Source organism: Dendrobium catenatum, unplaced genomic scaffold (genome assembly GCF_001605985.2).
Source record: "Dendrobium catenatum unplaced genomic scaffold, ASM160598v2 fragScaff_scaffold_54, whole genome shotgun sequence".
Taxonomy (NCBI): Eukaryota; Viridiplantae; Streptophyta; class Magnoliopsida; order Asparagales; family Orchidaceae; genus Dendrobium; species Dendrobium catenatum.
Genome location: NW_021318516.1, coordinates 2264495 through 2274103, shown reverse-complemented (window position 1 = coordinate 2274103; position 9609 = coordinate 2264495). Strand labels below are relative to the sequence as shown.

The 9609-nt window shown below is 33.1% G+C and overlaps 1 protein-coding gene across 1 annotated transcript; it reads right to left on the bottom strand.

Moving 5' to 3' along the window:
• Positions 1-7249: 7249 nt before the first annotated feature.
• LOC110108647 (protein PHYTOCHROME KINASE SUBSTRATE 4) lies at positions 7250-9226 on the bottom strand. Its single transcript, XM_020839372.2, has one exon. It carries the CDS (start codon positions 9072-9074, stop codon positions 7440-7442), a length of 1635 nt encoding a protein of 544 aa, XP_020695031.1. The 5' UTR covers positions 9075-9226; the 3' UTR covers positions 7250-7439.
• Positions 9227-9609: the final 383 nt, after the last annotated feature.

Sequence of the window (9609 nt, the reverse complement as noted above, 5' to 3'; positions counted from 1 at the left end):
TTTAGTACAAAATTTTTAATTTTTTACTGATAAGCTGTTTTAAGAAGCAGAAATAAAGTCATTCCAAACAAAGTCTAAATCTATTTAGTTAAAAGCTGTTTCAAATGAAGCCTTAGCTTTTGACTAGTAAATTTTTACTATTTTCAAAAAGTTTTTATATTAGAAAAATACGTTGAAAAAACATTAAAAAAACTATCCCAAACGAATGACTTTCTTTCTACTTTCTAAAGTAGCTTATAAAAAAATTCTTGTACTAAAAAATTGTTTTAGAAAACAGCAAAAAAAAAAAAATCGTCCCAAACGAAATCTTAATCTAAGATTTTGTTTGGAACAGCTTTCTTATTGTTTTTTAAAGCGACTTCTTAGTAAGAAAATAAAAAAATTTATACTAAAAAATTATTTAAAAAAAAAAGAAATTTATCTCAATTGAAACCTAAATTATTTCAGGCTTCGTTTGGTTTTGTTTTTAGGCATATCCAACCGAAAATCTCATTTTTCACTCCAAAATACCGTGAAACTGCAATGCTGTGATTTATCTCCAATCGAACTCCATTTTTCACACTTTTGCGGTAACGGTCGCATCTTCTTTCCCGCGTCAAGTTCGGTAGAGAGGTAAAAATGGCGGAGATGAACAGTGCAATGCCAATATTGGCGTCCCACTGTTCACCCGCAGCCAAATAGCGAAAATTTTGCGATTCAGCTGGAGCTGGTCAGGGATGCCATTCAAGCGTTTAGAGATCGGTTGGAGATGCCCTTAGACTTTGTAGAGATTAAGTAAAATTGCTGTTGATGTGCTTCAACTGCCTCCTTAGCAAATTCATCATATATTCATATGTCATCAGCAAGATGCACGTTATGAAAGATTCATTCATAAACAAAAAAGGCTAACGCAAACAATGGCTGACGGGGAAATTTTAAAACCCAACATCGTTTTAATCAAAATTTAGCTGTGGAAATATTGTTAAAAAAATTAAGCTATACCCAATCGCAAATTTAACGGACCCTAAAAGTTATTTTTTATGTTTAATTGATTGCACTATTCTGAGTTCTTGTTTTTAATCTCTGCCATATTATAGATTTAGTAATAGGTTCATGTCAATTTTTCAGTTAACAACTTCAATATATTTAAATCAAATTAATTATCTTCATGAACAGCTAATTTTGACTCAATCAACTATAAATTTATGAATCTTGCATCATGGTTGTCTTCAACCCTATAGTAAACCATTAGGCTGCATAATCTTCCATAGTTGCTTTACCTTTTTTTAATTCTTTCTTGAGATGTCTATAGTACAAAATTTTTATTTTTTTACTCATAAGCTGTTTTAAGAAGCAGAAAGAAAGTCATCCCAAACAAAGCCTAAATCTATTGACTCAAATATATTCTAATTTTGAGTCAGCTTGAATTTATTTATTTTAAAAAATAATTCTTAAAAATATAATATCATTTCAAATATGTGGCAAAGTACATAAAGATACTAATGAAGTGATATTTTTCTAATTTTAGGGTTTAGCATCATTTTGACCGAAACTATTATAGTTGAAGACATTGTTCAAAATGGCCCAATGGAAGGATTCATTGAGTTCATTTCTAAAATTGCGAAAAAACTTCTTATATTCTCATTACTTCTTTTATAAAAGTGATATTAATTTCACTTAGATTTTGTTTGGATATTTTTTTTATTACTTTTTAAAGCTATTTTTTAGTACAAATTTTTTTGAAACAACCAAAAAATTATAGTTAAAAGCTGTTTCAAATGAAGCCTTAGCTTTTGACCAGTAAATTTTCACTATTTTCAAAAAGTTTTTATATTAGAAAAATACTTTGAAAAAACAGTAAAAAAAATATCCCAAACGAATGACTTTTTTTTTACTTTCTAAAGTAGCTTACAAAAAAATTCTTATACTAAAAAATTGTTTTAGAAAGCAGCAAAAAAAAATCGTCCCAAATGAAATCTTAATCTAAGACTTTGTTTGGAACGGCTTTCTTATTGCTTTTTAAAGCGACTTCTTAGTAAAAAATAAAAAAAATTATACTAAAAAATTGTTTTAGAAAGCAATTAGAAAATTATCTCAATTGAAACCTAAATTATTTCAGGCTTCGTTTGGTTTTGTTCTTAGAGCATCTCCAGCCGAAAATTTCATTTTCCACTCCAAAATGACGTGAAACTGCAAAATGCCATGATTTATCTCCAATCGAACTCCATTTTTCACACTTTTGCGGTAACGGTCGCCTCTTCTTTCCCGCGGCAAGTTTGGTAGAGAGGTAAAAATGGCGTAGATGAACAGTGCAATGCCAATATTGGCGTCCCACTGTTAACCCGCAGCCAAATAGCGAAAATTTTGTGATTCGGCTGGAGCTGGTCAGGAATGCCATTCAAGCGTTTAGAGTTCGGTTGGAGATGCCCTTAGACTTTGTAGAGATTAAGTAAAATTGCTGTTGATGTGCTTCAACTGCCTCCTTAGCAAATTCATCATATATTCATATGTCATCAGCAAGATGTACGTTATGAAAGATTCATTCATAAACAAAAAAGGCTAACGCAAACAATGGCTGACGGGGAAATTTTAAAACCCAACATCGTTTTAATCAAAATTTAGCTGTGGAAATATTGTTAAAAAAATTAAGCTATACCCAATCGCAAATTTAACGGACCCTAAAAGTTATTTTTTATGTTTAATTGATTGCACTATTCTGAGTTCTTGTTTTTAATCTCTGCCATATTATAGATTTAGTAATAGGTTCATGTCAATTTTTCATTTAACAACTTCAATATATTTAAATCAAATTAATTATCTTCATGAACAGCTAATTTTGACTCAATCAACTATAAATTTATGAATCTTGCATCATGGTTGTCTTCAACCCTATAGTAAACCATTAGGCTGCATAATCTTCCATAGTTGCTTTACCTTTTTTTAATTCTTTCTTGAGATGTCTATCAATGACAACTTAGATGTCGATGAGGATTATTGAGAATCTATCCTTAAATTAAGGGCGATACTTTCTAAAATCAAGTTCTTAACATTCATTTTGGTGGTATAATTACCCTGGATAGGAAGTAGCTCGATGAGATGTTGATGAAAAGATGATGTTTTATGAACAACGATGGTAATATAAAGACTGATGATCAACTTAACGATAGTTGAGGTTGAAGATATTAAAAAAGTCAAATTAAAATTGGATGACCTTTCTTGTTATTTATAATCGTATTCATGACTACATTTACATGATATCATATAAATTGATTGATAGATAGAACTGAGGTAATACTAATATAATTTGAATTGATACTGATATATCATGACATATCATACAACAAGGATATTCATAGATACTGCTGGATATAATGATACAACATCTTGATATGGCATATCGACATGACATATTTATAGATAACTATACATGACATAATGATTGATAAAAGCATATGATATAACCATAAGTACAAATATAATTGATAGACAACTTAGGCTTATTTCACTATATAGCCCTTGTAATTGATTGATAGCCTTCTTACCATTTTTCTTATAAATTGATAAACCTCTTTTGTTTATTGAAAAATATAGTTTCACAGATAATATTGTCTTTACTATTCATTGATATTGATATCACACATTGTTTATTACTCATACTCATAACTTATTAATATTGACTAGATTTAAAACTAGAGTAGGCATATTAATTCTTTTAACTTATATTGAATATAGTGATAAGTTTTAGTTACTTACCACACTATGTGCTCAATATGTGACTTTTATATGATTTCAGATAAAGATAATTAAAGTGTCTGTTAATTGAGGCTAAATAGTGTTGATAGTTTAGTTTTATTTTTAGCTTCTTGGTTTTATATATATATTCTTTTGTAGCTTTTTGTGCTATTATATATATTATTTTGATACTTTGAACTTTCATCAGAATTCAAATATTAATTGTAATAATGTAGTTATATTTTTCGTTGTCTATACGCTCTGATTATCAATAATCTGATTGTTAATGAATTGAAAAAAAAAGGATAATAAAGAATAAATGAAATGAAATTCTTTCATTTTAGATCATAGGGTCTCATAATGTTAACATGATATAATGTCCATCTTTGAGAAGGGCATCAAAATATGAACATGAAGCAATTCAAGAATGTGCTCATATAAGCATTCTATGATATGTGGTATGAACAAGAGGATGGAGAAAGATACAAAGGTTGAGCCAATGAAAAGAACAAAAAATATAGGAATACCTAAGAGAGTTTATGAAAATAGAACTAATAATTGGTGTGTCATTGAAGTGCATGTTCATGTTGATGAAGTAGATGTTTACCTTTCATAAAAAATTTCAAACAAATTTGTATTATTCCCCATTAAAAATATTAGTAATGCAAGAATTTTTTCTATAACATCGAAAAGAATGTAATAGATATTATTCTCCTATCAAGAATTAAAAAAAAAAAAGATAGATGCTTCTTGTTGAGAATAAGTGGAATTAAACAGGTTATCCAAAACTCAATCCAAAGAAGTTTAATAAGCATATCAAGGGGAATATGGTGAGGACTATTGCAACAAAGGATCAAGCATTTGAGTCAATGAATCAGCCAAATTTGAGCCTTTCCCTGATGAAATTGTCAAGGGGAAAGTGTTAAGTATGACCCACAAGCATCATGAAAGTGAGGAGTTATTCACCTTGCAAGTCCAAACAAAATAATAGATGTTTACTGAAGATATATGATATCGATACATGTTTTCACTTAAAATCAAATCATATTTGTTCATTAGTTAAAACCACCCTACATGAATTAATCAAACAAATATTTGAATTAATCAACCAACCTTATTTAAGCAGCAAAGATGATGCAAGTCATTCTTCTTAAAATATAATGGTTGTCATATCCTTCATTTCTTATAAGATAAAGATGTTATGATTTTCAAAATAATTATGTGAGTTTTTTTTTGCATTCATTTTCTTGTAGAATTATAAGTCCAACAAACTTAGTGAATACTAATTAATCATTGAGGTTAAGGTTTAGAACTTCCATTGATAACTTTCAAACTATATTAGATTTAGGTAAAAAGTCATTTCTTAATGATATTATAAGTCTTTAAAATAAAATTAAATTTAAGGCAAATATCATTGACTAAGATGTTGTAAGCCTTGACCCCAAGTAGATCACTAATAATGCCTTCTTTATTATCATGGAATTAAGTGTAAGTTTGATATTATAAAATTTAATCAACTTGAGCATAATGAATTCTTTCAAAAAGTATTTAATACTTAATATTGGATAATTCCTTTTAAGTATTCTGAGTTATTAAAATTAAAAGCCTCTAGCCTTTTCTTATTTAGACTCCGTTGTTTTTTTTTTTCCTCAAGTTGATCTAATTTCATTTTAAAATCTAAAATTAATCATTGAAAAACAAATATTGAATTCAATATTAATAATCAAAAAAGTTTATTATTAGGAATTAAGCCCTAAGATGTAATTAATTATCTTATTGTAAACTCGAAATTGAAAAAAAAAATCATGTCCAGTTATCTGTTGCGGGTATAAAAAATCTTCAAGAAATACATTATGTCATTTGTCTTCCATTAAGTTCATACAACTTAAGTTGATTTTTACCTCTTGAGGTGCTACAAACTTCTTTGGCTATTTCAAAGCTCAAATACACATAGCCACCTTATGACAATAAACAAGGTGGGCATATAAACAATATTAAAAGACTTGTAGAAGAGAAGTGAGGTGACAATAGTTTAAGGATGAAAGTAAGAAGATATCTACACCCTTTATTCATCATTACAATGGGAGTTTATTGTTTTTCAATAATAGTTATGATTGTTGGTGTTTGATATTATTCCAGATTTTTAGATTTGGTTTTTGTATAGGTTTTTTTATATGGCATGTGTGGCCATTTGTGGAGCTATTTGTATAGCTTTTAGGTGCCTATTAATAGGCTTTAGTTTGTATTAGGAAGCCAAGAAGAAATAAGATTTGCTGCATTTTGAGCTCACGCCTCCCCTCTCCTCTCTCCCTCCTCTCTCAAGATCCGTTGGAAGTGCTTCTTCTACAAGGAAATGATCTCACAGTTGGATCCATTTTTTTTACATGAATGACATGCTTTGCTACCAATTATAGGTCAATTAAAAAAAAAGAAGAGGGAGGAAATGAGATTTAGAGACAACAGCCTTAAGAATCTTCTTAGATTTTAGTATTAGAAAGTACACAATTGATGTGAAATGAGAATGTATTGGTCTCATTATTTGAGTCCATTTTATATGTTTGAGTCAAGGTTTAATGCTACAGAAGCGGTTATGATTAAACAATAAAAAATGGTATATAAAAAAGATTAATGAAGCTTATTGTAAAGTCGTGAAAATACACTGACTAATACTTCTTTTGGGACGGTTCTTTTCCTGCTTGTTTTCTAGTACTAAAAAGCTCTTTAACAAGCTGCAGGAAGAAAGCCGTCCCAAACGAAACCTAAAAGCTGTCGACGAACTCGGCATCTATCACTAAAATTTGTGTTGAAAATAAATTCTCCTTAGAGAATTCAATAGGAAAATTTTCGAAATTTTTAAGCTTGTTTAAACTTAAGCATGCACAAGCAAATTATACTGATATATTAAGTTAAATATTTAATTCTTATATAAACAATGAACAAGTCGAACAGAATCAAATAAGATCTATTTATATTGAGCTCATTTTCAATACAAGTGAATCACATATGAGGTTCTTAAGAAACCACACACCAGCTATTCAAAAACATCCAATTCTTTTGACAGCTCTAATGGCCATCGATCATAATATTTTATTGAGATAATGAGTTGTCAACTTCCATGGAAGAATCAGACGATATAAGTAGCGGAAACCTCATTTATCTTGATCTGTTAGTTGAGAATTTTGACTATCACTCAAGAGGTGTTAGATTTGAAGCTTGATGCTTCGTTTGGGAAGGCTTTATTTCTGCTTCTTAAAGCAATTTTTTATTATAAAAAAATATTTTTTGTACTAAAAACTTACTTTAATTGAGATGAAGCCTACATATATGATATGTTTATGAATTTGTCTACTTAAAAATTTTAAAAAATATATGAGGAGAGGAAGATGCCCACTGAGAGAACTGCTTCATATTTTGGCAGAAGCCTGCATGTAAGAATGAAAAATGTTCCTAAAGATTGGTAATTTCGTAATTTTAAATATTAATGTCAGGTTGAAGCACTTTTAGATGCTCTGATTTTCTTTTATTTAAAATTGTAAGACAGAAATTTGAAAACAAATTTTTATTCTGTCAATACTTATTTAAATATTATATCCATAAAACAAATTACAAGACCATCGCTGAAAAAAAAAAAAATCAAGTTGCAAATTATTCAATGTAGCAGCATTACATCAGGCCCAGAATAAATTCAATAACCGGTTTTTATTATTGTCTGGTATGAATCGGCCGGATCAAACAAACCGGGTTCGACTCCGCAAACCAATTGGCCCAGAGCCATCGTGGACCGGATTCCCACCGCCAAGCCGCGCGACGCCCATCACTCGATCTAACCCAACTGATGCCACGGAGGAGTTCCCTAGACGGCGCGGCAACTCCGGCTCGAACCATTCCGAATTCGGTCTAACAATACAGACGGCTTTCTCGGACCGGCAGCTCAAAAGACCGGCGGTGGCGGCGCCGGCGCCGTTAACATCCTTCTTTCTCCCGCTGCCGAGGGCTACTGCTGCGTATCGGAGCTTTTCATACTCCGAAACTGCACTCGAGAAGTTGGCGCCGCTCGAGCGATCGAAACCCTCGGCCGTTGTCACGCTCCATTCCACGCTTACTTCGCTAGGAGGATAACATTCACTCGGAGTTATCGACGGCGTCGCCGCCTCTTCGTCGTCCACCCCTCGGTGGGGACGGGTAACCCCAGCGGCGCTTCCAGCCAGCTTTCTGGGCTCGAATAAAGACGAAGAAAGCTCCTCGAGTGAGTCCCGCCGTCGGAAACCCATCTGTGTTGAAAGAGACTCGATTTCAAAAAGATCCGAACTTGTGTCGCTCGCCACGTCGTCTTCCACTGCTGGCCGCGTCTTGGGGCTCCCGGAAAACGTGAAATTCCGTCGATCTCCAGTGTTTATCAAAAAGGGAATTTTTTGGAACTCCGCCGACTTCTTCAGCGGTGTCGCGGTTTCTGTAGGCCTGAACACCTCAAGAGAAACTCTTGCCGGATCCTCTGCGCTGTCCTCCTTTCGTGGAACCACAGCAGGGAAGGTGAAACCGCCGGAATCGGAAATCCGGCGACCGATTTCCAGTGCAGGATAAGGGTGCTCCAGCGAGAAGCAGCGTCCAGGAGCACGAAAGATTAAGGGATCCTGTGGCAGAATCCCGGGGAAAACTTTCATCTTTGTCATCTGCTCAAATCCTTCCTTCGTCCTCGTCACTTGCTCTGCTTTCAAGCTCGACAATTTAGCAACAGAAGAGTTATTTGTGACGTAATTTGACGCATTAGCGCTCTTAGGTTCAGAGCATGTTTCCTCGACGTCGACGGATTTCTTGCAGGAGCAAGGGCAGGCATGGCCGAAAAGGCGTCGGGCGGAAGAAGAAGAAGGTTCCTTCCTCTGTTCGCCATTAGGAAAGTTTGAAACGCTGACGGACAGAGAAGTCTGTGATTTTCTTAGAAGCCCCGCTTGGCTGTTCCAGCTGGCTTCTGAAGAGGCGGTCGGAGTAGTGCGAAAGGAGCGGCTCCGGAAGTTGCGGGAGAAGCCATCGATTGAGGAGAAGGAAGAGTCGAGTGGATTGGGCGAAAGTTTGCAGTTTTGAATTTCAGGGTTAATGGCACTAAGCTTTGTAGAGGTTAAGTTGGAATCTTGGCTGTCGTTGAAGTAGCGCTCCGCGTCGAAGATGCTAATTTCCGTATCGTCGGTTGTTTGGCCGAGACTGTCGCCGGTGAGTTCTTCAGATTCGGATCGAGAGTAGGTGAAAATGTGGGGCTCTTGGAAATGAGGCTTTCCGGGAAGGGAGATTTGAGACTGGGCATTGGATAAGAAGCTTGGTTTTTGAGGAGGAACTCCATTGAAGGTTGAGCTCAGTCTGTATCTATCCATCAACAATCGAATTATCTATTACAGATTTACAGGGAATCTGAACAGAAGCGGCCGCAGAGCTGGGAAGAGCTGGTAGCACGAAATGTAGAAGAGAATGGGCGTTGCCCGAGGTATATATTGACTGGTAAACGGTGATTGAATTGGGTTTTTGTGAGTATTTGATGATTGTTTGGATTGCATAGTTACATTGAAGAGGATGCGCCATTGCCAATTTATCCACAAAAGTAAAATAAATCAATATTAAAAAAATAAATTGAAGTAGAAAGAAGGGAAGCACTACAAAATAAAAAATAATAGAAGTTTAAATGGATAATTTATAATTTTTATATAAATTATTTATTTATTTATATGACACTTAAATTTTTAAATCACATAAAAATACTTGTAATATTCATTTTTCTAAAATAAAGAATTTAAAATTTTTAAAAAATTAAGTTAGAATATCTTGACATAAATCATGTTAGATGATGCTAGATGATACTGAATTTATACTAAAATTTGTACAACACTATAATATATGATATCAAAGCTTTAC